Source organism: Gorilla gorilla, chromosome 14 (assembly GCF_029281585.2).
Source record: "Gorilla gorilla gorilla isolate KB3781 chromosome 14, NHGRI_mGorGor1-v2.1_pri, whole genome shotgun sequence".
Classification (NCBI taxonomy): domain Eukaryota; kingdom Metazoa; phylum Chordata; class Mammalia; order Primates; family Hominidae; genus Gorilla; species Gorilla gorilla.
The window spans coordinates 127,738,953-127,766,444 of record NC_073238.2 but is presented as its reverse complement, the minus strand read 5'-3'; the positions used below and the strand labels follow the sequence as shown (position 1 = coordinate 127,766,444).

General features: G+C 55.4%; 2 protein-coding genes across 11 annotated transcripts in view; both read right to left on the bottom strand.

Annotated features, from left to right (window-relative positions):
• Nucleotides 1-805, bottom strand: part of MCF2L (MCF.2 cell line derived transforming sequence like) — a 211,958-nt gene extending 211,153 nt beyond the window's left edge. For 2 of the 3 annotated variants that reach the window (XM_055360210.2, XM_055360224.2), the window contains exon 1: nucleotides 714-805. The gene's annotated coding sequence lies outside the window, so the exon portion shown is untranslated. The remainder of the gene's footprint in view (nucleotides 1-713) is intronic. The other variant, XM_055360212.2, reaches the window with a different exon arrangement.
• Nucleotides 806-8,015: 7,210 nt separating this feature from the next.
• The window catches only part of ATP11A (ATPase phospholipid transporting 11A), a 196,372-nt gene continuing 176,895 nt past the window's right edge, over nucleotides 8,016-27,492 (bottom strand). Inside the window, exons 26-30 of one of the 8 annotated variants that reach the window (XM_019039796.4) lie at nucleotides 23,930-23,995; nucleotides 21,485-21,588; nucleotides 19,227-19,392; nucleotides 16,865-16,951; nucleotides 13,118-13,263 (exon numbers count right to left, since the gene is read on the bottom strand). In XM_019039796.4, coding sequence (XP_018895341.1) covers nucleotides 16,874-16,951; nucleotides 19,227-19,392; nucleotides 21,485-21,588; nucleotides 23,930-23,995 — 414 coding nt within the window. In that variant the 3' untranslated portion in view covers nucleotides 13,118-13,263; nucleotides 16,865-16,873. The other 7 variants (XM_019039795.4, XM_055360359.2, XM_055360360.2 and 4 more) reach the window with 7 other exon arrangements.

The window sequence follows — 27,492 nt, the reverse complement described above, 5'->3', positions numbered from 1 at the left end:
GAGAAGAGCCACAGAGGGCCCATGGCAACCAAGCCAGGTCAAAAGGAGCTCCTAGGAGGAGTCCGCCCAGCCCGCGCTCCACGGCCTTCCCGCTGTCTGTTTGGGGACCTGTGGCCAAGGGGACCCTGGCCCGGGACAAGCAGGCAGATGAAAGATGCAGATGTGGGCCCGACCCCAGGCTACCCTCCCCTCCAGCACTGTCCCCAGCCACCAGGTGTGGGCCCGACCCCAGCCGGACCCCAGGCTACCCTTCCCTCCAGCCCTGTCCCTAGGCGCTGTCCTGGACACTGGCCCCCCATCGCTCTGGCAGGAAGGGGTGGGCAGAGCTCCCGGGGTGGCCCTACGAGGTGCCCAAGGGATCGTCGGCAGAAGCCCGTCCAGGGGGTGACACCTGCCGGGGTGTGAGGACCCCCGTGACAATGCGGAGGGGCCCTGGGCGCCTGGACACTCGCGGGGTCTCCTCCACTGCCATTTCGAGCCCCCCAGGCGCCTCGAAGTTCCCAGCGCACGACGCTGGGCAGGGGCCGCGGGGGCCGATCCCAGGCCGCCCTGACCGCGAGCCGGGTCCCAGCGCCTGTCCCCAGCCAGGCTAAGGGGGACGCGGGGGAGACGGCCCCGCTCCGGGAGCGACCGCGACGCTTCCTGCCCGGCTCCGCCCCGCGCCCCCTCCCGTCACCCCCCGCGCCCCCTCCAGGCCCCCGCCCCGCGCGCACCTGCCGCCCGTGGTGCTGCCCTCCCGCGTCCGCCGAGCTCCGCGCCCCGCAGGTGGCCGCGCGTCCTCACGCCTCCTCCCAGGGCTGCGCCGACACTGGGCGGGGAGAGAGAAGGGGCGGGGCGGGGCGGGGCGCGGGGAGGGCTGGAGGGGGAGGGGCGGAGAGGGGCCCGGAGGCGGGGGCGGGGCGGGGGCCAGAGCCGAGAGCGGCGGGGGAAGGGCGGCGAGGTGGGGCAATGGGAAGAGCCTGCCCCTCTCCCCCTCTCCCACCCATTGCTCTCCTCACCCATCCCCCTCTTCCCACCCCTCCCCGCTGTGCCCGAGACTGGGGAGGGGGCGACAGGGTGGAGGTGTGACCGTGGCTGGGGGTGCGGCTCGGGGCGGGCAGCGGGGCGGGGTCGTGCCTAATGGGTGCGGTTCCTGCCACCTGGGGTCACCCTCGGCCCCTTCCAGAGGGGAGAGGGCTGGACAAGGGGACGGGTCGGAGGTCTTCTGGGGCCCAGGCCTCACTTCCTTGGGCTCACATGTAAAACGGGGTCCCACCTGCCCCCCTGGATCCGAGCCAGCTGGCAGGGAAGTTGTGTCCACTCTGAAGCCCCACAGGGACCCAGCTGGGATCGCCCTGGCTGGACCCTTCCCTGCAGCTTCCCAGGAGAAAGCTGGGGCACGTGGGACAGGCCTGGGGCCGCTGGAATGTGGCCCAGCTGAGCTGACCAGCCTGTGACATCAGATAAGTCACTAACAAACCCTTCTGGCCCGTGTTCTCATCTGTGCAGCCGTCCCAGAGCGTCCTGGGGTCCACGGGTTAGTGCACACACAGCTCCCAGCATGCCAAAGAGCAGATTACCAGTTAACTAGGTTAGCAGCAGAAATCAGGGCTGCCCCTGTTATGTATCAGAAGGGCTAGGGTTTCCCATGTTTAGGTCCTAGGGTAAAAAGGGACAAGAACCCACCTCACTCCTCAGTACTGGAGTGGGTAAGGAGCCGCTGGTCTGTGGGTCGCGGTACAGGACGCTGGCCCGTGTCAGCGCGGCCTCACTTTGGTACCTAACAGTGCAGCAGAAGTTGTTTGCAAAACAAACAAAACAAAACAAAAAAACTATAAAAGACCCCACCATTTAATTCTTGTGTCTCCAAGATTCAGTGGAAACTTATTGATAACTTAAAAACAAAGTAAAGTGGCATAAAAAGGTGAAATCATGGAAGATGCGGACCCAGCTATAGACTTTAGCACTTGCAGTTGGAGCTTTAAAATGTCTCCATTTAGTGGGTAAAAAGAGGAAGCCTGTTTGAATGAAATGAAAACAAAGCTCTGGCAGGAGGGAGGTAAACATTAACCAAGCAAGCAGCGGTGCAGTCCACCGCGCCGTGCCCACCTGAGGTCAGAACACTGGGGACAGGCATGTGATACACAGAGACAGACTGAGGTCCGGGAGGAGGGTGTGTGGGCCAGGAGGAGGGTGCGTGGACCGTGCCTGGCTGCAGAATTTCTCCCGGGGGGAGCACGTGCGTTCAGGGACTGGATCCTTGCTCCTGCAAGCCCGCTCCCTGGAGCAGCAGCAGCATAGGTGACCGTGCAGGGACCCCGGGCCCCACTCAGACCCGCAGGGAGTGGCTCCACTGGGGAACCTGCCCTCCCCAGCGTGCAGAAACCCTGCAGAGACCTGTGCAGGGGACAGGAGAGGGGTCCAGGAAGGGCCAGAACCTGCCAGCATGGGCAGGAAAGGGGGAGGCTGGGCTCAGGGAAGGAGGAGGGATGATTTGAGAGGGACAGGAAATTAAACCCAAGGGAACTCCCTCAACCCAGTAACGTTTCTTCACATAATTAGCCACGGAGACAGGAAGGGCTTGTCACTAGCAACGCGTTCAGGAGCTTTGAGAATCGGAGTGGAACAGGCTTCCCTTCTCAAAGGTGCCTCAGTTAAAAAGGTCAGAGTGGGCCCACATGGTGTTTCTTACCTGTTTTTTGTTTGTTTGTCTTTTTGGAGACCAACGCCCCCTTTCTCATGCTGGCATAAGACCCTCTGGTAACATAGCACATTCAGTCAGACTGTCAGACAGGCTGAATTAAATATCATTTAATCGAGCAATAAAAGTCCAAAGGGAGGCTGCCCGTGGGAACCCGCCCTGAGGATCTCCTGCAGGACGTGCAAGCAGATGGCACCGCGGCTGCAGAAAAGGAGGGGACAGGCAGTGACCCCAGCCAGCCACGACCCCGCTCCACACATTCGTGCAGGGTGCAGGCTCACACCCACAGGCGTGTGGACAGTGGGCACCACACTGGAACAGACTTTGCCAGGAAGCACGGATTCCCACCTGATATCCTGAAAGATGCCTCCACCTGCACACCGTGGACGGGCATGGAGCTGGCCCGCAGCCCTCAGGGGACAGACAGACAGACAAGAAGCCAGAACGTCTTCTCCATGAAAGCTTTCCGTGTTGGCAGCCAATGCAGCGAAAATACAGAGGACAAAACCCCAAGATGTGTGTGCTTCAGAAAAGGCTAGGGCTCATTCTAAAGTTGAGGCAATTCAAGAGGAAATTAATTCAGCCGAGGACAAAGGCCCAGAGCCGCGCATCAGAGGCTGCCCGCGGTGCCCTGCTGGGGCCAGGCTTGTTAGGGCCGGGCAAGCCCTTTGTGCTCCACCAGCTTTCACAGCCTCAGAAGCCCAGTGGGGCACAAGGAGATTACGTCACAAACAGGTTCCCCTGCGAGCACAGCAGGAGGAGCAGAGACCTCAGGGACAACTCCCGCCAGGGCGTCACTGCCTACCAGTGAGCAGATCCCGCAGGAGCTGAGGCTGCAGGGGAAAGCCGGTTGGACGCTGCACTGTAGCACACCTGCGGACTCGGCACACGTGTCTGGGCTCTGCACATGGAGGGGGGAGTACGGGCTGCCTCTGTGGATTCCACGTAAGCCGTGCGGCACTTACAGCGAGCTCAGGTAGCAGGCACCCGGGAAGCTGTGGTGCCCGTGCCTGTGACCCCAAAGGCTGGAATCCTTCCAGGGCATCTCCGTGTGGTCACTGTGTCCCATAAGCAGTTTAGGAAGGTTCATCTGCTTCCAAATTGTTCCAATGTCTCGACTTAGTGTTGGAAACTTTACCATTGGAGATTAAACGCTTTATGTGAAAGCATCGCTTCCACAAAGATGTCTGTAAGGGAAAGAAAAGGAGTGATCGTATCTCAGGTGGGAGACCCCTTTGCGCTCGCCTTACACAGCCGAGGAAGGTGGCGACAGTGTCCTCCCACCTACAGAGGAAAGACCACAGGGCCCCCTTGTAAACCTGTAGCCAGCCTGGTTTGTCTCGGAATCTGCCCTTCTGTGTTGGACACGCCACAGGCAGACTTGGGCCTGGCCCCTCTGCAGTTCTGGGTGGCTGGAGGGAGCAGGGCAGGGCTATGCTGGCCTCCTCCAGCCCCCAAATCTGCACAAACCCTGCCTAGACAAGACAGCGGTACTGTCCCTCCCTCACCCCCTCCTCCAGAACGAAAGTGCCGAGGTCTTGGCTTCTCACTGCCCAGGTGCCGTCGGGCTCTGCCTCACGGGCTCCAGCTGTATGGGGAGGGCTTCCTGCCAGCCCTTGTCCCGAAACCTCTGACCAGGGTGGTCTGGCTGGCTACAACCAGGCACCCAGCACCTGGAATCCTCACTGGGAAGCTGAGTCGGGCAGGGGCCCTGAGTCTGTGTGCAGCCAGCCCCATGGTCACTGAGTCCTTCCTGCACCCCAGGCCCCGTGCTGGACACAGGGCTCGGCCGGAGCGAGGCAAAGTCTCTCACTTCTTGGAGCTTATGTCTCAGTAAAAATACAGAAAATAGGTTAATGTACACAGACACAGCCTCAAATCGGGGTGAGATTCATGCTGTGAAGGTAAAGAACGCAGACCAGGAGGGCAGGTGGGGTGCTGGCCTGCGCCAGGGCCGGCTGAGAAGCAGAGACAGACAGGACCCAGCCATCGCACGAGGGCCCAGGAGCCGTCCACGGATCGGGAGGCAGATGAGGGTGTGTACAGAGACGGAGACAACAAATATAGCCACCTTTTGGGGAGAATTTTGCTGAAACAAGGAGGTGAGAAACAAGAGCTGAGCCGGGTTTCTGTTTGAGACGCTTCTGCTGCCCCGATGGCTTGGCCGGCAGAAAGACAGTGATGCCGCCACAGAGACGGTGAGAGGTCACCCGGCCGCCACAGCCCGCTCCTTCCCCCAGGGCGACGGTGAGGGGTCACCTGCCCGCCACAGCCTGCTCTTCTCTTTTAGAGTAAACACTGATGTCTTAAGAAGTCAGGAAGCCTTGTGAGATGAGTGAGATGCTGACTTTAGCCCCATGTTGGTTCGTGCTGCCTTGGCTCATCCTCTGCGGGGCGGCTTGCCTGTTGCTGTGTGTCTGGCTCTGCCTTGCTCTGAGCAGGGGCCCCGGGTGGCTTCCTGGATGCCTTTGCCGGTGGGGGACGCCCTGGACCCTCTCGGTCCATTGCAGTCACCCAGGTTGAGCCACTCAGAACCGATGGCAAGCGAGCTCCCCTGGTGGGTTCCAGGTTGTCATCCAAGGAGGAGCCATGGCCTCAAACACCCCTCCAACCCCACCCCACCGCCGCACAGGCCCGGATCCACCCCGCGGGCCGCCGCGGCTGCTCCCAGGTGTGACTGCCCTGAAGCCGGACGAGGCATTTCCATAGCCCCTCAGAACGGAGTGTTGGGGGTTGAATTGTGTCTTTCAAAAAGAGATGTCAGAGTGCTAACTCCCAGTGCCTCAGAATGTGGCCTTGGTTGGAGATGGGGTCTTTACAGAGGCGACCGAGCTAAAAGGAGGTCAGTGGGGCGGGCCCTGACCCCAGCGCCGCATGGAGAGCGCCCAGAGGAGATGCAGGTGGAGGACGGGGCGGTGCTGCCACACCTGGGGAGACCCCGGGGGGTTGGTGCACAGACGAGCCTCTGCAGGGCGCTCACAGGAAGCACGCGTTTCACCCACGCTTTCGAGATAGGCACATGGCTCTTCCTCTCCCAGCAAACAACTTTTGATTCCAACTTTTATTTCTTCTCCGGGCTCCATCCTCCTCCTCCCTCTCTCTTGGCCCCAGGTGCTGCTGGAATGTCCCCTTTGCTAGGACACCGGAGGACACCCGAACAAACCAGCCTCCCTGTCAGAGCCTGGAGGCTGCCCCAAGCCAGCATCTGTGGCTCCACATGAGCTGAGGACCATTTTTTGCTGGCCTCGCTCTCCCTCCAGCCCTTCTGGGCTTGGCTGGCCTTGCCCCGTCCCCTGAGCCCTCCCAGCAATCCTGTCCCAGGTGAGAGTACGAGGCTGGCATGGAACAGCCCTCAGTTGATGTGGGGGAGCAGCGGATGCCCTGGGCAGGCTGGTGGATGCCAGACACCCTGAGGATACCTGAGGACACCCCGAGGACACCTGAGGACGCCCCGAGGATGCCCCAAGGATGCCCCGAGGACACCGGAGGACACCCCGAGGACATCTCTCGAGACACCGGGAAGGGGCTCCTGTGGGTTCTGTCCCTGCGTCCCTCCCACACCTGGGCCCGTTCACTGGCAGGCCACACGCTACGCTGTTGTGGAAAACAGTCGTCAGGACAGGCTGCACGAGGTGAGCGGGTTCACTGCGCGTGCGAAGGCCCGGCAACCTCCTCAGGACGGGGCCAGTCCTCGTCCACCTCAGGATCCACCACTGAGCAAGTGCACCACAGGCCACGTGGGCGGCTCTGGGAGCCCCAGCATCAGCGCGGGGCACGCAGCGCCACACGAGCCACGCCTTCCTCCATCCTCACCGCTGCAGGCACACAGACACTCCCATTCAGGTCCACAGGCAGCATCATCTGCTGTGGGGGCCTCAGGTGGCCTGTGTGGTTGATGATGTTTGCTAAACACCCACAGAGGCCCCCAGTGACCTAGCATCTGCAGTTAAAAGATTTTTGGCACGGGACAGATGGGCCAGTGTGGAGGGCAAGCTTGCATCCCCCTCTGGCTTCCCTAGGAGGCCCTGATGGGCAGGGAGGGCCAGGCTTCCTCCTCCCCGGGCAGTGGGCAGGGTCACTGGGCATCTCGCTTTCAGGATTCATGTCTTCTGTCTGGAGAGCAGGGGGAGGTGGAGCGAGTTTGGGTCACTCATTAGGGCCAGGCCTTCCCACCCTAGTGCCGCCCCCTGGGACCAGCCTGCTCTGCCCCTCCCCTCTTCTCCCCATGCCCAGCAAAATCACAGCATTATCTGTTTTCCTGCTACAAGAGGAAGAGACAGCTGTACGGAAGATGGCTTCAGGGTTACGAGCTGGGAAGGTAAAGGTAAGCCCACATGAAGATGCTGAGAATCCAGGGAACGAGAGGAAAGCATTTCGGAGAAAATCCAGGGCAGCTGTAGGTTCATTCACCCCAGAGGTGCCTTCGGAGCACTGCCTGTGAAAAGTACCCCCGACTTTGTGGCGTTCAGGAGCCAGAAAAAGTCCCATGTTTAGAATTCCAGCCTGCAAGCCAGGGGCCCTCTGTCCCCTCCCGGGGTGTTTCCCATGTGGCCCTGAGCTGAGACTCCATGGGAAGCAGGTGGCTGAGCAGGGAGAGGAGATGTGGCCAGGCGGGACTCAGGCACCAGCCGCCAGGGATGCTCTAGGATCCACCCCAAGGCCCCTCTCCGGGTGCCCCAATGGAGCTGGGATCCCAGGAGTTGGGACCTGGTGGTGTTTTGAAGTTGGTGTTTCCAGACAAGACACAAAACTGCAGAGTATGACACGGCCGGGCTGGGTGGAACTCAAGAGAGGGTGAGGTCAGGGTTGGGACAAGGCCACGGCCTCCAAGGCCAGGGGGCATTCCGGGGGCTCCGTGGCAGCACTTAGAATTCTGCCAGGACTAGGAGTGGCAGGGGGCAGGGAATGCCCTCTACTTCAGAGTGGGAAAGGCTGGGTTCAGCCAACAGAGCCCATGAGGCTGAAGGGCCTGGAGGAGCCTGGGGTTTGGTCAAGAGGGAAAATTGGGATGGAATGGGGGCACCTAGACCCCAAGCATGAGGTGGCAGGCAGGAGCTTGGCAGGGGTCAGGGAGGAGCTTGTGGTGGGGATGGACCAGAAGGTTGGGAAACCCAGTGGTGAGTTTCCGGTTCTGTGCAGGCGCTGGCATCCAGGGCAGTCAGCACCAGGGCCCTGCACCTGGCACACCTGGTATCCCTGCAGGGGGTGGCAGCCGAGGGAACAGCCAGGGAGGGCCCACGTCACCCACTGGGCTTGCCACCTCCATCGCGCACAGAAGCATGCTGCGAAGTGTTCTGACTGCAGAGTTTCTCAGAGCAGAAAATGTACACACCACTTGTGTGAGTTTCTTTATAAAGAAACTGAAGCCGACTTTTATTCTTTATTGCAAGCAGATTCAGGTCTCCTGCTTAATCTAGAGAAAAGTCCAATTTAATATTATCAAGTCAGTTTATCTACAGAAATAAAAGTTAAAAACAGAAGCATACAAAATAAACTTTACAGAAATGTTAGATTGGTTTAATTAACAATTTAATTTTTCAAAGCAGATTAATGAATTATCAGTTAAATGTTACTGTGTGGAGACTGATTTTTGTTAATGCACCTACTATGTTTAATAATTTAAAAATAAACTCCAGTATTTATGATGATGACAACTATGGATACCATTCATGTTAAATACATTTTTGGAGACCTTCTTTTATTACATTACATAATGAACAGACATTTTAAATGGTGACGCACACATTATAATTTTAAGTCAGACACAATATATGCATATTAAAATTCTGTATACTTTGATAAAGTAAAAAATAAAGCTATATAAATTGATCTTTAGATTTTTCTGCAAAAGTAGAATCGCACTTTCATGACACTTCTAACATATCCCATCAAGGCTGCTTATAGACACAACATCAGAAAGATTTTCATTCCAGTTCACCCACCTTTAGCTTAAAAAAAAAAAAAAGATTGCATTTGCCAACTGATATTTTTCCTGTTTTAAAAGTTACAAATGGGTAACTTCCTAAAGAAATGTAGGATGCAAGGACCTGCATATCAAGCTGTTAGACACTGAGTTGTCAAATAAATAATACTAACATTAAATAAGAGTGGTTGTATTATTCAGTACTAGTCAGTGCAAAACACATGAGCTGAGTGGTTTGAAGAACAAGGCTGGAGGTTTCCCGCTACAGCACCGGACCCCTGGCCAAGGCTCAACTCAGGGGAGTCCCCACAGCCTGTCTAAACATTTGTTTAAACGCTCAGCAAGCCGAGCGGATGGTCACCCTGTTGGAGATGCTGGCCGCATCTGGCCTCCTCCCTCGAGACGGTGTGGCCTGCTTGTTCACCCTGTCTGCTCAGACACAGGCTGGGTTGACTGGGGCTTTAGGAGGCCGCGGCCCTTCCCAGCTGGCTCGTGGCGGAAGGCTGGCCGTGCTCCGACGCGTGCAGGGATGAGGTGCGGCGTGGGTGTGGCCAGTCCTGCTGTGGCCGCCTGGTATAGGGCTGAGCCGAGGGGAGGTTTCAGCTTGCGAGGCTGGACCTCCCTAAAGGGGAAGGGCCTTGTCCAGGGCACCAAGCGTTGCTCACAGAGCAGCTGGTGTAAGTGAAGCTGCGACTTCACCCCCAGGGCCTGCTCTGCAAAGCCCAGACATTCTGCCAGGAGGGGGACTCTTCATCCCAGGGAGGCATGGGCTGGGGGCCAGGGAGCCCCATCTTCCCATGCCCATCCAGAGGCCTCTCACAGGGGCCCCTCAGCAAGGAGGCAGGATGCAGTGCAGGACACCAGGACAGTGGGCACTTGTTTGTGGCACGTGTGTGTATATGTGTGTGCATGTGTGTATTCACGTGTGCAGGAGCCTGCGCATGTTTGTGGTGTGTACATGTGCATGTGTACATGTGTGGGAGCTCACGTGTGGGAGACATGTTTACATGTCTGGGAACTCGTTTGTGGTGTACACGTGTGTAGGAGCCTGTGTGTGTTTGGGGTGTGTACATGTGCACGTGTGTATTCATGTGTGCAGGAGCCTGCATGTGTGTTTGGGGTGTGTACATGGGAGCTCACATGTGTATGATGTGTGCACGTGTGTTTACACGTCTGGGAACTCATTTGTGATGTGTGTACACATGAATGTGCATGTGTGCAGGAGGTTGCACGTGTTTGTAATGAATGTATGTGTGCGTGTGTGTATGCATGTGTGCAGAAGCTCATATGTCTTTCTGCTGTGCATACACGTGTGTGAGAGCAAGCCTGTAGGAGCTTGTACATGTGTGCTTACCTGTACATGCAAGTGTGTATCACACGTCCGTGTATAGGAACTTACACTGTTCATGGTATGTGCATATGTATTGTGTAGGAGCGTGCACACGCGTGTCCGTGGTATGTGTACACATGTGCATGTACTGCATGTCTGTAGGTCACACATGCTTTGGTGTATGTACACGTGTGCGTGTGTATGCGTGTAGTTCACACTTGTGTACACGTTTGTATGCATGCATGTGTGCAGGAGCTTGCATGTTTGTGGTGTGTATGTGTACATATGTATGTGAGTGTTCCTGTGTGCAAGCCCCCATGTGGACATGGCTATGAGTGAGCGTGGAGCCAAAAGCCAGGGAACACACATGCAGCAGGCCCACTGTGCGTGTCTGAGACGGTCTGTGGCAGGGACTGGGTGTGACTCATGCAGCAGGCCCACTGTGCGTGTCTGAGACGGTCTGTGGCAGGGACTGGGTGTGAATCAGTGACCGTGTCTCTGACCAACATGCTGAATTACAAATTGATAATTTATTAACCGGTGCAGCAGCAAATAAGATTTTTCAAAACTCAACAAAGTGCTCAAAGTTGACATTACTTGCTTCAAAGTTAGTTTAAGGCAAGTAAATACTAACTACTGCGAGGTGGAAAATTGCATGAAGACCCTACAACGTCATTCACTGAGGATCTTCTCATCCTTTTCTTTTTTACCTCGTGCCCCTTGTCTATTTCAAATCATCAGGCACATTCATTTAATAATTTCCCAAGCAATTTTTAAAAAGACGTTTGGGAGTGTGTAAAAGTTTAGTGACTTTCACACTAAAACTTGTTGTCAGAGGTACATGGTGACTATCTCCACACAGGCAGAGCTGGGACCCAACTTACTAAACCTTCAGGTGAGAATCTTCTATTTTTAAGGCTGAAGGATGGCAATTAACAATGAAACATAGAAAGCAGATGAAACTGCAACAAATTGTAAAGAAAAAGTGTAGCAAATTATCGTGCCTTAAATATGCTGTTCAACTAATCACTGCCACCAGAAATACCAAGAAAAGAAGAGGTGTGTGTAGAGAATAAAATCAAATCTGAAAATTCACATTCATCAGAGATTGGAACATTCAGTCAAAACTCTCACCAGAATCTAAATGTAAAGTGGCCAAAATTTCATAAACTTAAAAATGAAAGCTTTAAAAACCTATTTTTAAAATTAGACAATATGTTAAATAAATGAATAAAAGAGATATAAACAGCTATGAAAATACTTCAGTGCAAAGGCAATTTTAAGATTTCTAAAAAAATACATTACAAATAATTTGTTAACTGAACATACAGAGAATCTGCCCCCGCTACAGGTATTACATTTATGCCCATATTGGGTTCCTAAAAAGGGCTGTAAAAACGCACACACCATTGTTTGCGGGGGCAGCGTGGGCAGGGCTGCCAAGCCAGGGCGGCCACACAAGGACCTCAGGGCAGGGTGGCCCTGGGGACGCCTGCGGCTCACCCCTCGGGACAGAGTGGAGTCTTCCCCGTTCTGTCTGCTCAAGCCAGTTGCTCACTACCCTCATCTTTGGTGTGATGTTTATTTGTCACCTTATTTTATCCCAACCACTGTGTTCACTGTTCTTACCGCTGATTTACCCTCTAGTTCAAATAAATATTTTATAGGTAAAAGATTATACAATCAAATGGTGAAATTTGAGCTTCCAAAAATACCTACTGTCGAGCACCTCGGAAACACCCTCTGGGTTTCACTTGCCGGAGCCCCATTCCACAGCGTGGCGCGGGGCGGGCGTGAGGGCCGGCTCCTCCTCCAGCGTTGGTGGTGATTTCCTGAAAGGCAGCAGTTTCAGCATCTGAAGTCTGAATCTCACACTGAAATGTCTTCTTTAAGGACCATTAAGGCTATGTCAAAGATTTCTAGAAATAGAAATGCCAGTATGGAGAGCAACAGGGACTTCCTATCACAGCAGCCCTCGGGTTGCTAACCCACCCAGAGCAGCGCTGGACAGAGCCTAAGACGAGGGAGAGCCCTGCGTGGGGACATGGGGACGAGGGGACGAGGGGACGGGACGTGGGGATGAGGTGACGAGGGGACGTGGGGACGTGGGGATGAGGGGACGGGACAAGGGGACATGGGGACGAGGTGACGGGGCAAGGGGATGTGGGACGAGGTGACGGGATGAGGGGACGTGGGGACGTGGGGACACAGAGCCCGGCGGGCAGAGCTGCAGCGCGGGAGGCGGGCGGAGGTGAGGTGCTGCCTGTTGGGATCCACCCGTGTCCTGTGGGCCACCCCCATCAGCCCGAGACGGGTTCTGGTGCACGAACACCACCTTGGTGTTGACCCTTCCACGGGGACAGAGGATGTCTGCTCATCACAGCCAAGCATCTGTCTCCCGGCCCTCGCACCCGCGAAATCAACATTCTCCCATAACAGTGGACTGACGGCTCCGTGCCCTGGCGAGTGGCTGATGGACATCCTGGCACTTCTGCTGCAGGGCTGGAAGCTGCCGGCGTGGCCTTGTCCTCCCACGTGGCACTGCCTTCTCCACGAGGCGGCCGGTGATGGGGAGACCGAAACTCAGCCAGCCCCAACACACAGGGCAGGCGGGCTTGGACGTAACCGCATGGAAACCACTCCCAGATGAGCAGGGTACGGCGGTGCATCCGCAGGGATGATGGTATCCGAGTGACCCGGCCCTTCCCACAGCATCCGGATTGGAGGGTTGTTGAGTAAAGGACGCACCGCCATGGCTCCACCTCACCCTATGGAGGGCATGGGTGGTGGCCGGGCAAGCAGGAAACAGCAGCATGTGGCATCCACATGTGGGCCACCATGGGTCCCTGGACGGCTCTTCTCTCCCAGTGACAGCAAAGGCCAATGACGGCAGGTGGATGAAGACACAGGCCTGGGGGAATGGCCTCTGCATGACAGTGCGCAGGGTGGGCCAGCACAATGTCCCTCCTGCGTTGAGCCGAATGCCCAGAGGCCACTGGTGTGGCGTGGCTCAACAACCACAGTGCTGGGTCCAGGCGGCCAGCGTGCCATGCTCGAGGGCAAGGCCTGTGACCCCCCTCCTTGCCTGCTGGGGGCCAGGAAGAGGCACGTGCACAGTCTCCACAGGCTTAGGACCATCCATCACACGAGCATTCCCACACGGGACCTAGGGCAGCTGTGACTTGGGATGGAACTGCAGTGGTGATGGGAACTGCCGAGGGTGGGTGGGGGCTCCGTGGACACCTTCTCCTTCCAGGCTGCGAGTGTCACCTGCTGAGAGTGGGAGCTGTACCAGGCGGCCGAGGGACAGGTGCTCTGGTAGCCTGGGCTCTGCAGAGAGGCAAGAGGGGTGAATTCTGAGTCGCGGTCCCGAGGCTGTGCACACCCATTCTGCTGAGAGAACGAGACACATGGTCAGTCTCAGGGATACCCACGGGGCTGCCTGGGGTGACCTGAGCCACTCTGGGATGCACTCACTACCATCGCCTCCTGCAGGAACTGCTAGCCTCAACTCAGGACACACCCTCGTCCTGAGGGCAGGCCAGGCGGGATCCACCCCACCGGAGAAGCCATATGGAGGCGAGGGGTCTCTGTCTAGGAATGACGGCCTCTCCTTTTCGGTACCAACAGAGTGACCGTCCCCCTGTCCCACCATCCCAGGGAAGAACCCAGGGGCCCCAGGGATACAGGCCATGGACGGGAAACCTACGAGCTTCCTCCCTGTAGCGGCTTCCTGTGCAGTGAGCTCGAACGCCATACCGGTCCCCCAGAGACCCTTGAACAAAAGGCGAACTCACTGCCCCAGGGAAGGCAGGCCCCACCCCACAGGGACCGGGTTGATTTAGTACTGGACGTGCCCAGCGTGCGTCCCCTTGGCATGTTGCCTTGGGTGTCACCATACGGATGGGGCCTGCATGGCTTCTGACAGCCCACTGGGGCCCCGGATGTGCACGGGCCCTGCGGGTCTGACCAGCAAGGGGAGCGGCAGGAGGCCGGCGGCACGCATCTGTCTGATGAGGGGCCGTCCCCAGGCCAGCCCACTTTTAGGCCAGGGGGCAGCGGCAGATGCTGGCAGGAGCAGATGTCTTCATGGCCTCCATGTCTGTTGGAGAGGCGACAAGCTATGTGCTCCGGCTGGCACACAGAAGACCTGCACTCACACCTGCCTGGGCCCCAGTTCCACACAAACCATGCAATAACGTTTGATTTCAAAGCACGCTCCTTCCTGACGGGCCTTTTAAGTGAAGCTGTGTCCCCCGAAAGACCAGGTTCGTGAGCCCGTGTCTGACGATGCTGGGTCTGGTCAGGCTGTGTGCCGTGTGTGTGGGGTGAGTGTGCACACGTGTGTGTGCACAGCATGTTCCATGTGTGGTCAGCTTGCCCTCAGGCGTGTTACTTACCTGGGACAGCAAATGCATGTGTGTGTAAAGAGGGCTGCTCTTTTTCACCGTGAACCTTGGTTATCAAAGACAGCACAGCACAGCACAGCACAGCACAGCTTTGGAGGAAAAACGGGTCTGACAGTCACAGCACACGGGCGGCGACCAGCAGCCGCACAGTTACCTAGCGTGGAGCTAACTGCGCCTTGGCCGCCGTAGGAGGTCCTTCAGGAGGGGCCCGTCGCTGCTCTGTGCGGCCTGGACTGGAGCCTTGTGCTTCACACCCCTCTGCAAGGCGAGGAAAGATACTGAGCGACGTGGGCCACACAGGGTTGCTGAGCCGGTGCCCACGAGCACCAGGAGGGCTCGGGCCTCTGCCTGCACCATCCGTGGGACCCCAGCAGGAAGAGGCTCGAAGCCCCTGTTGGAGTCTGCATGGGGTGTCATGGAGCTGCCAGGGCAAGGGCTTGCGGCCTCTTGGGAAAACACTGTCCCAGCAGGGCCGCTCCCATGAGGGGCCCAAGCCCAGAACTGAGACAGCGACAGGCTCAGGGACGGGCCATGGCACCCGCGGGAGGCAGAGGGTCCGAGGTCCCTCAGCTGGAAGGTCTACCAGGCACCGCTGGAATCCTGAAGCCACACGTTCAGCCACACGCCCACTTCCATGGCAGACAGCGAGCTCCAGGAACCGCTCTACCAGGGCCCTGCGACGGACTTTCCTGAGTCCAGCGTGCTCACAGAACTCCACTGAGATCTTGTAGCCCAGCCTTATTCAAGGAATAAGGGAAGCACAGGAGCTGAAGAACTGCGGGCTTGGAACTGCAGAATTGCACGTCTGAATGGGCAAACGCCCAGGTGAGGAGAAGTAGGAAACAGAGGATGAGGCTGCCACCCTTCCTGGGGACAGTGACGGAGAAGTGAACTGCATGCAGATACGCAGAGATGCCAGCACGGGCATATATGTGCAAATCGCACATATATAACATATACATCTGAGGCCTGTGATGCTTTTCTTTTCCGTAGGAACAGGTTAAAAGAAAGCCATCCACTGGAAGTAACATATGCCCCACGTGAGGACTAGTGACACGTTTATTCCTCCAAAGTTTTGCAGAACGCAGGTGGTCTCAGCGCCACGGCGTGTTCCTGTGTGCGCCGGGCATGTGCTGGCTGCAGGCGCTTTCTGTTCAAGTGCGGACGCCGGCCCTGTCTGTGGGGGTCATGCCGGGGCCCAAGGCCTCGCAGGGGGCAGGAGAAACTCTGTGCCACTGTCTCTACGCAGCCGGGCTCAGCTTCTGCACATGCTCAGAAGCAAATCAGCTCTCAACAAACTACATCAATGGTTAGAATGCTTATTTTTAGCTCAGAGTTGGCATGATTTAATCAGTTTCTTAAGGACCCCTTATGAGTCATTAAAATGTTCCTAATAATTTCATCCTAAATGTTTTCAAGTACAGAAATGGTGAGATGAAATTCTGCAATTTAATCTAACAAATTCTGATGACACTAAATTAGAAAAATTTTGATTCTGATTAGTTGCTTGGACTTAAAAAAGGACCATTTTGTCAGTTAAAAATCGTGTTTAAAATATATATAAGATGATGTTATTAAAGGGAAAAGAAGCCTTTTTCTGCTTTGGGCATTTTTCTAAGCTGCATTTGGTAAAACAGTAATACCAAGTATGCATTTTCAAAGCATCACTGATTTGGAGGCATGCGTGAAGGCGGTATTTGGTGCAGGAGCACACGGCTAAAAGACAGAACGCGACTTCAGGATGGCGTGCAGGCCCCTGCAATCTCGGCTCTTACCACGGACACCACCGCAGAAAAATGGCGTGTGAACGCCTCTACACTGCCCAGAAAGGCCAAGGTCATCATTTTTAAAGCAAATTATTAATAGAAGGCTTTTTTGAAAAACAATGAGGTTTTCATTTAAAAAAGAGTAAAAAGGGAATTTGGTCAAACATTTGACACCAAACACTTCCGTCCCCTCTTTGTCTCCAGTTGTGTGGCTCGGCCTGGCTCCCCTTTTCTGAAATGTGCATGGGTCCTGAGCAAACCGTGTTATCCTAGCTGCCCTCAGTCTTTCCAGCTGCAGAATGGGCACAGAAGTGGGTGCGTGAGGGAGGAGGCCTTGTGATCCACGCTCTAGAGGCTGCAGAGGGAAGGGTGTGTGAGCTCAGGGCCTGGATGACCTGTGAATTGCAAACTCTCACACCTTCCTGCTTAGCAACCCCTCTGACACCTGTGTGAGGGGTCATGTGGCCAGCTCTCCGCTGTCAGCTGTGTCTGAACCCTCACACAGGTGGGTTCTGAGGCTGCACGGACGCTGAGGGAGAAACCCTGGTTAACTGTGACTGATGGAAAGCGCAGCCCACGATCAGTCTGTGCATGAGAAGGTGTAAGTGGTGGCGGGACTTCCCGACATGGGGCTGCTGTACCCAGCGCCTGGTGGACGCTGCGTCAGAGCACGTGGACTCAGGGCTCTGGTGACGGGCATGGCCCTGCTGCCCCGTGTCTACCATCCCAAGCGCGTGGAAGGCAGAGGAGCATCACCTTGTTCCGTCAGAAACTCAGGCTGCTGGAAGTCTGAGAAAGCATAAAGATGGTTGACTGCTCGACAGAAAGGCACTGGCTCTTAGTCTTAGTCCCGAGGTCAGCGGCCACGCACACAGGGGTGTGTGAACAAGGTGTGAGGATTTAGGCAAAGCGGTCGGAAGACGGAAGGAAATGGGAAGGAAAGAGAAACAAGAGACAGAGCTCAGTTAGTCAGAGGCTCGCCACCACGTGCACGTTCTTCTGGTCACTCTGGGCGGACACTGGTGCCCCCCACCATGACCCGCCAGCCCCTCCCACCCCCTGCTTTATGCCTTCTGCAGGTCCCGCTGTGTGGCTGTTCATAAGCGTTCCCGGGGCTCTTGTGGGACGCAGAGACCCACAGCAAAACAGGGGCTTCTAAACAAAGGGTGGGACGGGGAGGGGCCTCACTGGCATTCCCAAAGTGCCCACCCATCCTGGAGATGAGTCGCAGAGCAGAGGGCCTGTGGTCAGACACATCTGGGGGCGTGGCCCTCGGCAGCCCCGACTCCGGAGGTTGCGTGCACAGTGCATGGAAGAGCCCAGACTCCTGCGGGGAGAGGCCCTCCTAACACCCTGAGTTCAACTCCTGCCTGCTCAGGCATCTTTGACCAAGCACCTCTGCAGCCACACGCACCCAGGGGCCAGGTGGGGCTGAGACTCTTGCAAACCCCAAGCCACATCACTGTGGCCACAGCTAGGGGCCCAGCAGACACCCCCAAGCTGTACCTGCTCTCTCTCGGGGTCAGACCCCCAGCCCTGCTGTCTCCTCTGTGCCTGATGTCCTCGTTACATGCGTGTCTGCCATGTCCCCATGTATGGGATGTGGTTATGAACACGTGTCCCATGCACAGAGCCCTGTCATGAACACGTGTGCCCGCTGTGGAACTGCACAGCTAAAGAGCTCAGGAACCAAGGACCATGCTTAGAGAAAACTACCACTGGACAGCTGCTTCTCGGGCCACAGGCAGGGCTGGGCAGCGAGTGGCTGCTTGGGGCCGGTGAGTTTCCCCTGAAGCACTGGGGGCCGTGGAGTCTAGCCTGGGCCCTGGCTCCTGCTCCCACTGTCTCCCCTCCTGCACAGAGGCCCCTCAGTGGGACCTTCTTATAAGCAGCCAACTTGCACGTTCTGCTGCGTTTCTCCTGCCTGTGGCCCCCGAGTCAGTGGAGCTGTGTGTGGACATTTTCACTACACTGAGAGGCAGTCTCTTCACCACGAGTTTTGCTCGCTCTGATTTTACAAACTGTGGCGGGAGGCATGAAGGAGGGAGTGCCAGGAACTGGTGGCATCGGTTTCAACATTTTAAATCGGCACCGATGTCCCAAGAAAGCTCTCAAGCCAGGGTCCCATTCTGATTGTTGGAGATGGGTGGTGGGTGAGGCTGTGCCCCCCAAGGGAGGGCGACCTGTCTTCCCTCCTAGCACAGCAGCACCGCTGGGAGCCAGTCCCCAGGTGTCTGAGCTACGTGAGTGAGTCAGGGCTGGGACCCCGGCCCCCACTCACTCCCCGCCTTCCTCCCACCTGGGCAGCCTCACACCCTGCAGGAGCAGCCACTGCCAGGGGCCCCCCACCCCTCGTTTCCCCATTGGGCTTCAGCACTGCCCAGTCCAGGGCCCCATCTCAAGGAGTGATTAGAAATTTCGGGGATGAAACTTGAAAACTTGCATTGTTAATAGAGTCCTGAGGGACCGTGACAGCTGCAGCGGCCCTCTGAGGACAGGCAGGCTTCCCAGTAAAGCAGCAGAGGTGGGTCGTGGTCACTGCCTCTGATTTAGGGTTGAGCTTGAAGGCAGAGGCCAGCTGCTGAAAAGGATGGGGGACCGGGAGCTAAGTCCTCACACCTGCCAAACCCTGCACCTGGGGGGACACTCGGCATCGTCACGTCTTCCCTGGACCCAGAATTCTGCTTGTGCCTAAAACTTGGGAGTGTGTAAAATAAGCAGCTCCACCAATATCAGCATTTCCTGATACAGATGCTACCGTTTCCAGCCAGATTTACCATCCTTAAAAATTATGTAATTCAACCTTTTAAAGTAATGATTAATTTTAAAAAAGGTTTGCATTTACATGAAATAATTTGCCTTTTGTATCAGTCTTTTTTCTCTTATTTGTGTCTTATTTCAGATGACTGTTTAGGTTGAAACATAAAATTAAACATCGGTCATCGCAAATGTACCTGATGTTTAACACCAAGCATCATTAGGAAGCTCATTAGTGATACTTGAACGGATCACTTTTTATGAAATCCAAACCTTTCACACTGTCTTTCAAAATGGTCATCTCCCAATCCTAAGGCCAGGGCCCTGAGGCACCCCCGCCCCGGCTGGGGACACTCCGTACCTGGACTCTCTCTGTTGCTGTTGGCCACAGCTGCCGGCACAGGACTTTCTTGAGGACGTCGGGAAGGAGGCTGACGGTCACCAGCAGCACGATGGCCAGCCAGGCGGGCCCGCTGGACAGCATCTGGATGAACACGTAGTACATCCTCTGGTAGTTGAGGAACGGCCTGAGGGGCAGGGAAGAGAAGCCGCTGGTGAGGCATGTACTCCCTGGGGCCGGCCTCTCTACTCACTGGAGAGGCCGTTTGTTCAGGGAGTTTACGCTTTTGTCAGTGAGAGTTGCTTGGCGAGCCACGGAGCCTGCTCTGAATTTATCATATAAAAAATGAACACTGAACCTCCCGGTAATGCTGGGGTAAGAGGAACGGGAGAAGGAATTCTATGAAGTCATCTCAAAGGGGACATAGAAGTCTCTGAAGTTCAGTTTCACAGAAGCAAAAAAAAACAAAAAACAAAACACAAAGGGATTGAAATAGGGATGTTTTTCTATCTTGAAGTCTCGGATGGGAAGGACGTCCTGAGCACTGGTCATCAGTACAGAGCAAGCAATGACTTCTCTCCCCAGAAAGAGGATGATTCAAAGACGTCTGCGTCAGGCTCCAGGAGGGAGGCTGGCAAGGATGCAGGGACCAGTGACCCGCAGCCAGCCCGAGTCCACAGGTCCACGTCTATACGTGCCTTCCGGTAACGTTTCCTGGTCGCCTTTCACATCCCAGGCACTATGGATGGTGGCAGAGACACAGAGATAGGGCCCCACCTCCAGGAAGCACAGTGAGTCTGGTGTGTGGACAACACGAGGGAAACGGAAGCAGGGCATGGTGGGTAACGGGAGGGACACGGAGCTGCTGGCAGACCTGGGATGGGGCTGGGGGCACCCACGTGGTGCTGGTGGCGGGCAGGAGGATGGAGTCTCATCAACAAGCGGTGGTGACATGGTGAGCTCCCAGCACATCAGAGACGTGGGGTCAATGTTTTAGGAAACAATGTGAGAGGCCGTGGTTCTACCAAGGCTGACGGGCTGTGGCTCCTTGGCTACAAAGCCCAGGAGCTGGTCAGAGAGGTTTGGGATGGAATCTTCCTCTTACAGAGCCATCGCCTTCAGGGCTGTTAGAATGGCCGGGCTCTCCAGAGCCGGGCTGGGCTCTCTAGAGCTAAGCAGGGTTCTCTGGGGCTGGCAGGGTGACTGACACCCTCCAAGCTGGGCTCTCATCTCTGAGACTGTGTAATGCAACTTGGGGCCACCAGGGGCCGCTGGCTGAATGAGAGAATCCGGAGGGACTCTTCCTGAGCTGAGAATCCCGCCCAGGTCAGGGGCCCTGAGGGATCCTGAGTGGGTTGCTGGCTTTCCCTAGGCCGGCTACTGACCCCGGGTCTGCAGAGGGCTGTGGCAGAGGCTGCTGCGCTGGGGCTGACACTGGGACCTGGTCCTGGGCCCACCACTCAGCGTCGTTTCCTGGCTTACAGCGACAGTCTCTAGACTGACCACCATGCCTATGTCGCTCTCACCAGCTCAACACGCAGCCACCGTGGGGTTTTTAAAAGAGCCACTCAACTCTGCTGTGCTCTGCCTCGACTGACCACGACAGCCTCAAGCCAGGATCCTCACGGCCGGTGGTCCAGGAGGCCGCCATGCCTGCTCTGCAGCCTGGTCCGGGCCCCTCTCCGCTGGCCACGGCTCCCACTCACGGAGGACCTCCTCCCGCCCGGGCCTGCGTGCCTGCTGCTCTCCCCCAAACCAGAGGCTCCCCCAGGAGTCAGGCTGCTGTGGGCAAGGTCCAGCCCCACCATGCCTGGGCCCCACCTTGCTGCGGGGCGTGAGGATGGAGTGAGACAGGACCTGTCGAATTCCTGGCCAGTGCCTCGCTGTGGGAGGCGGTTACCAGCTGGGACTTGCTGTGATGATGGCTCTTCTTCCAGGTTTCAAATGACTGTTTCTGAAAAGTCACCTCTGGCCTTTCAATCTGGCCTGGGTCCCCTGGTGCAGAATCCTGGTCTGTTCCTCCGTATAACTCGTCACAAGCTGTTATCAGTTAGCGTCTTTCTCCCCCGGAAGATGCAAGTCACAGGAGCAGGAAACCCCCGGTGTCTTGCCCCCGACTATATCCCAGGACCCCACGACACCCAGCACACAGCAGCTATTCAACAAACACTTGCCCCAACCAACAGGGCTGCACGGAAAATGTGTCTTCAACCCTTGATAAAAAAAAATAACAACCACATGATATTTATCAGATTATCAGCTACTTATCAGATATTTACCAGATCACTCCTCCCCAGAGAAGCGAAAAGACAACGTAGAACAGCAGCGACCCCCAGATGACAAAATGGTTGATCCAAGTCCAGTAGTGTGTGTCTAATGCAAGCTAAAAGGAAAAAAAAAAGGGCAGTTAACGGTGTCATCTGAGCAGTCAGAATGATCGTGATGGGCAGGACAGAGAGCCAGGGGGTGACGAAAAACTAAACCAAACATAAGACCCAGCAATGACGACTCAATGCCTGCAAAAAACGGCTCAGGAAGAGAAAGCCAAAGCCAAACCTCACACCACTCAGGAAGACAAAGCCACACCTCACACCATTCAGGAGACAAAGCCACACCTCACACCACTCAGGAAGACAAAGCCACACCTCACACCACTCAGGAAGACAAAGTCACACCTCACACCATTCAGGAAGACAAAGCCACACCTCACACCACTCAGGAAGACAAAGCCCCACCTCACACCACTCAGGAAGACAAAGTCACACCTCACACCATTCAGGAAGACAAAGCCACACCTCACACCATTCAGGAGACAAAGCCACACCTCACACCACTCAGGAAGACAAAGCCACACCTCACACCACTCAGGAAGACAAAGCCACACCTCACACCACTCAGGAAGACAAAGCCACACCTCACACCATTCAGGAGACAAAGCCACACCTCACACCACTCAGGAAGACAAAGCCACACCTCACACCACTCAGGAAGACAAAGCCACACCTCACACCACTCAGGAAGACAAAGCCACACCTCACACCATTCAGGAGACAAAGCCACACCTCACACCACTCAGGAAGACAAAGCCACACCTCACACCACTCAGGAAGACAAAGCCACACCTCACACCATTAAGGAAGACAAAGCCACACCTCACACCATTCAGGAGACAAAGCCACACCTCACACCACTCAGGAAGACAAAGCCACACCTCACACCATTAAGGAAGACAAAGCCACACCTCACACCATTCAGGAAAACAAAGCCACACCTCACACCACTCAGGGACAAAGCCACACCTCACACCATTCAGGAGACAAAGCCACACCTCACACCACTCAGGAAGACAAAGCCACACCTCACACCACTCAGGAAGACAAAGCCACACCTCACACCATTAAGGAAGACAAAGCCACACCTCACACCATTCAGGAGACAAAGCCGCACCTCACACCACTCAGGAAGACAAAGCCACACCTCACACCATTAAGGAAGACAAAGCCACACCTCACACCATTCAGGAAGACAAAGCTACACCTCACACCACTCAGGAAGACAAAGCCACACCTCACACCACTCAGGAAGACAAAGCCACACCTCACACCATTCAGGAGAGAAAGCCACACCTCACACTGCTCAGGAAGACAAAGCCACACCTCACACCGCTCAGGAAGACAAAGCCACACCTCACACCGCTCAGGAAGACAAAGCCACACCTCACAGTGTGCGTGGAGAGGAAGAATGTGGGGACGCCACAGCCCTGGGTCCTAGGTAAAGGAGCCATGGATGTATTTCCCAGATGGCAGCGTGCGGGCCACAGACCAAGGTGTTGTTTATATCACCACCAAAGAAAGTCATTCAGATTAAGGTGTTCTTTATGTCTCTACTGAAGAAAGTTACTTCTTAAAATTTTTTTGAGACAGTCTCCCTCTGTCGCCCAGGCTGGAGTGCAGTAGTGCGATCTTGGCTTACTGCAACCTCCACCTGCCGGGTTCAAGCGATTCTCGTGCCTCAGCCTCCCAAGTAGCTGGGATTACAGGCGCGTGCCACGACGCCCGGCTACTTTTTGTGTTTTTAGTAAAGATGAGGTTTTGCCATGTTGGCCAGGCTGGTCTCGAACTGCTGACCTCAGGTGATCCATCCACCTTGGCCTCCCAAAGTGTTGGAATTACAGGCGTGAGCCACTGTGCCTGGCCAGAAAGTTACTTTAGAGTCAGGTGTTGTTTACATCACTACCTAAGAAAATCACCTTAGGAATGTTTTGGTATCACTTTTTAAGACTCAGTCTGATAGGTTTTGAGATTTCATAATGATATATTCTGTATAGAATTTCACTGAACTTTAAAGAGTGAAATTTTTCAAAATACGTTAATTTGTTTCAATTAAAGTGTATTTTGATGGCGCTGGGGGGAGGGCTACTTGCCACTGAAAACAATTCTAGCCTGAATTCTTTCACAAAGAAGCAGCTTGCTCCTGAGGTTACCTCTGGTGTAGCTCTGGGGTTTGCACGTGGGGTGGCCGGGTGTGCTGAGTGGCTGTGCATTACTTGTCTAAACAGCAGGACAAGGATGCCCAGGGGTGCCCCAGGAGCCAGCCAAGGCTGGGTGGAGAGTGGCTTCCAGCCTCAGTACAGAGTTATAATTCAGAGAGCTCAGAGCGTGTGAGGCCTACACTGCAGGGGTTCACTGTGGCTGGGGGAGGAACGTGAGCGCGAGACCACTTACCTTTAGTGTAACTGTGAACACCATCACGGTGAATACCAGCGTTCCAAACGTCCAGTTTCCAAATATCTGTTTGGGGAAAATAGTCCAAGTCATCTCGTTTTTATGTATTTTTTTTTTCTCTTTCACAATCAAGAGTTTTAGAAAATACACCTCATTTTTCTTGCATGCCAACACTTCAAACCCCAAAGATATAAGCACTATATTTTCTTATTATCCCATAAAAGAAGATGCAGCAACTCCCCAGAGCACGGCAGGACGCCCCCATTTCCCGGCTGCATCTCCCACCACCAGTTCTGTGGCTTGGTGATGGGCTCAGAGCCTGCCTATCTGCAACTTGCTGCCCGCTCCTGACACTGGCCCTGCTCAATGCTCTCAGCCACAACAGACGTCCCAAGGTCTCAAACTGAGCACAAAAACTCCCTCACAGCTGGCATTTAAATATCCATAATGCAAACTCAGGTACACGCGAACCTCCTTTTTCTGTTTTGTGTTTTACGTAGAAGAGACAGTTGCCTGAGTACCCAGCTACATTCCACGGGTTTCAGGAACAAACTCATAGACTGTGTCTGTTCCCTTCTGAACTCAGCTCAGACTCCTGCCTGCTGTTGAAGAACAGCGGCGGGAACGTTCTGCGAGTAAATGATCAGGGGAAACACCCCAGGCACCCACGCAGAGGGGGAAGCCTGGGGGCTTCCCTCGGGGAACCTCCCTCAGGACAGAGAAGACAAGCCAGCAGACAAGACAGGGCTGGACAGAGGCTGCCCCACGTGCAGCCAGAACCACAGATCCGCCAGCAGTCGTGCCCAGGTGGCCGTGGAGGAGGAAAGGTCAGTGGGACCCACGAGCTGCCAGCTGGCAACGCAGCACAGACACAGACACACCTGTGAGGACGGCACACCCAACTCGTGAGGACCACACACCCAACCCATGAGGACCGCGTGCCCGACCCGTGAGGACAGCACGCCTCTCTACCGCACGAGGCACAGGCCAGAAAGGGCTGCTGCCCAGACCACGCCGCGCCTTGGGAAAAACCCCCGACTGGAAACTTGTTTCGGGAGAACCTGCTTTCCTTTGGGGCGCTCCTGTGCTGTGGCCCAGGCGATTTCTAGTTTATCGGATTCCATGAACTGCACCTCGCAGGGAATTTTATTTTATAAAGAATTAAAAAGCGGGCCGGGTGTGGTGGCTCATGCCTGTAATCCCAGCACTTTGGGAGGCCGAGGTGGGAGGATCATGAGGTCAAGAGTTTGAGACCAGCCTGGCCAACATGGTGAAACCCCGTCTCTACTAAGAATACAAACGTTAGCCGGGCATAGCGGCGCATGCCTGTAATCTCAGCCACTAGGGAGGCTGAGGAGGAGAATTGCTTGAGCCCGGGAGGCGGAGGTTGCAGTGAGCAGAGATCACGCCACTACACTCCAACGTGGGCGACAGAGCACAGACTCTGTCTCTTAAAAAGCTGGAATACAAATGGCTGTTCTTCAGAATTCACTTTCAACCAAAACAATATACCTATCACCATACTCCTTGATTCAGCTGAGGTGAGGGTGTGGGCTACAGTCCTCCGACATGGTCAGTGGGATAACATCTTATTTGTAGATTCCAGAAAAAAGTGTTAGGACCTTTTGTAGTGAACACCGGCTTCTTAGGGGCCCCCATCAACACATCCTTCAGTTTTTCCACCACTTCCTCATTGTGATAAAAAGTGGGCCTCCTCCTTCTGGCTTGGAAATGCCTGGCCTACAGTGTCACTCAGATCTACATATGCTTGTGGTTCTCAGCTGGGGCAGCCTTGCCCCCAGGGACACCTGGCCATGGTGGAGACCTTTCTGGGGCGTGGGGTCTGCTAGCTTTAGATGGGGGGTGGAGGGGCTGCTGAGTGCACACGACAGTGGCCCACGAGGATGTACATCCGGCCCCAATGTCAGCAGAGCCCGGGTGAGAAGCCTGTTTCACACTCACCAAAAAGTGCCGTCTCTTCGTGGCTTAACTTCTGAGGCAGGAAAATATCGTGCCTCTAGGAACAGCTGTGGCTTGGCAGCAGCCTACAAGCACATGTGGCCAGCAAGGTGCTGGAGGGCAGGAGGCTGCTGTGCTGTAACTGGAAGCTAATGCTTTCAGCCAAGTGGTGCCTCCACAGCAGCTGAGGGCAGCCTTGCACCCAGACAACCACATCAGCTGGGCCTGGAGGAAAAGCCCCTGACGCTGCCCAGCTCTCCTCTTCCTCCCTCAGGCCTCACCTTGGCCATCCCAACACAGAACTCTGAAAGAGTTAGATGGCAGCAAGACATGAACTCAAGGGTGCCCTGTGAAGCAGTGTGTGTCACCAACAGCACCACAGGTGATAACTGCAGTCAACTCACACGGCCTCCTCACTGTCCCCTCTCTCTGCTGTGAGCCGAGAAGCTGCCTTTCTAAGCTCCCAGCTGGGGCTCCCTGGGTTTAGGGGGTAATGGCAGAACTGGGATAAGGAGTTAGGCCTCAGGATGCCTGGTCCTGCAGAGCACATGGGCCACAGCTGTAAGCTTTATAGGTGAGGAACAAAGCACAGCTATCATGAATCCAGAATCAGGCATCTTGGTCAGGGCCCCTGAGAAACGCTGACCCATTACTAACCTGTGTCCACGTCCACTGTGGAGCTATCCTGAAACGCATCTCTGGAAAGCCCTCTTATTCCCTTGGTGGCCTGAAGTGGGGCCCCCAGGTGAACTGCCATGATGTGGTTTGGCTTTGTGTCCTCACCCAAATCTCATCTCAAATTATAATCCCCATGTGTTGGAGGGAGAGCCTGGTGGGAGGTGACTGAATCATGGACGTCCTCCTTGCAGATCTCGTTGACGGTGGGCGAGTGAGTTCTCATGAGATCTGGTTGTTTCAAAGTGTGTAGCATTTTCCCCTTTGCTCTCTCTCTCCTGCAGCCTTGTAAGGAAGGACCTTGCTTCCCCTTTGCCTCCCGCCATGACTGTAAGTTTCCTGAGGCCTCCCCAGCGATGCTTCCTATGCAGCCTGCAGAACTGTGGGTTGATTAAACCTCTTTTCCCCCTAAATCACCCTGTCTCAGGTAGCTCTTTAGAGCCATGGGAAAATGGACTAACATGTGCGGGTAGCTTATTACTACAATTGCTGGTCGTTATTTCCATCAGATTCTGGGGGTGGCAGGCATCCCTGGGATACCAATCTCCTTTTTCAAAGGGCTTTTCACAGGGACCCTTTTCTTCCAAGTGACATCAACGCCATCCCCAGTGAAGCTCCTGTTTCTGATTTCTGTGGAACCCTGTCCTCATGTGACAGGCACATCTCAGCCAAGAACCTGACCAGTGCGAAAGCCTCACTCCTTCAGCAGATCTGCCTCTGGGCTCCACCAGTGCAGGCTAAGCCCCATGCCCCCACTTCCTCCCTCCTTTGAGAATGAGTATTCCTATAGAAGCTTTCTGCTCAAAAAGTCCTCAGACCAGACCCATTTAACTCTGATGTATAAAAACATCCACGGCCAGCATAACTTGCGCCTTCTCAAGGTCACGGTCATGAGTGGCATCCACTGCCTCCCCTCCCTGTGCAGCTCC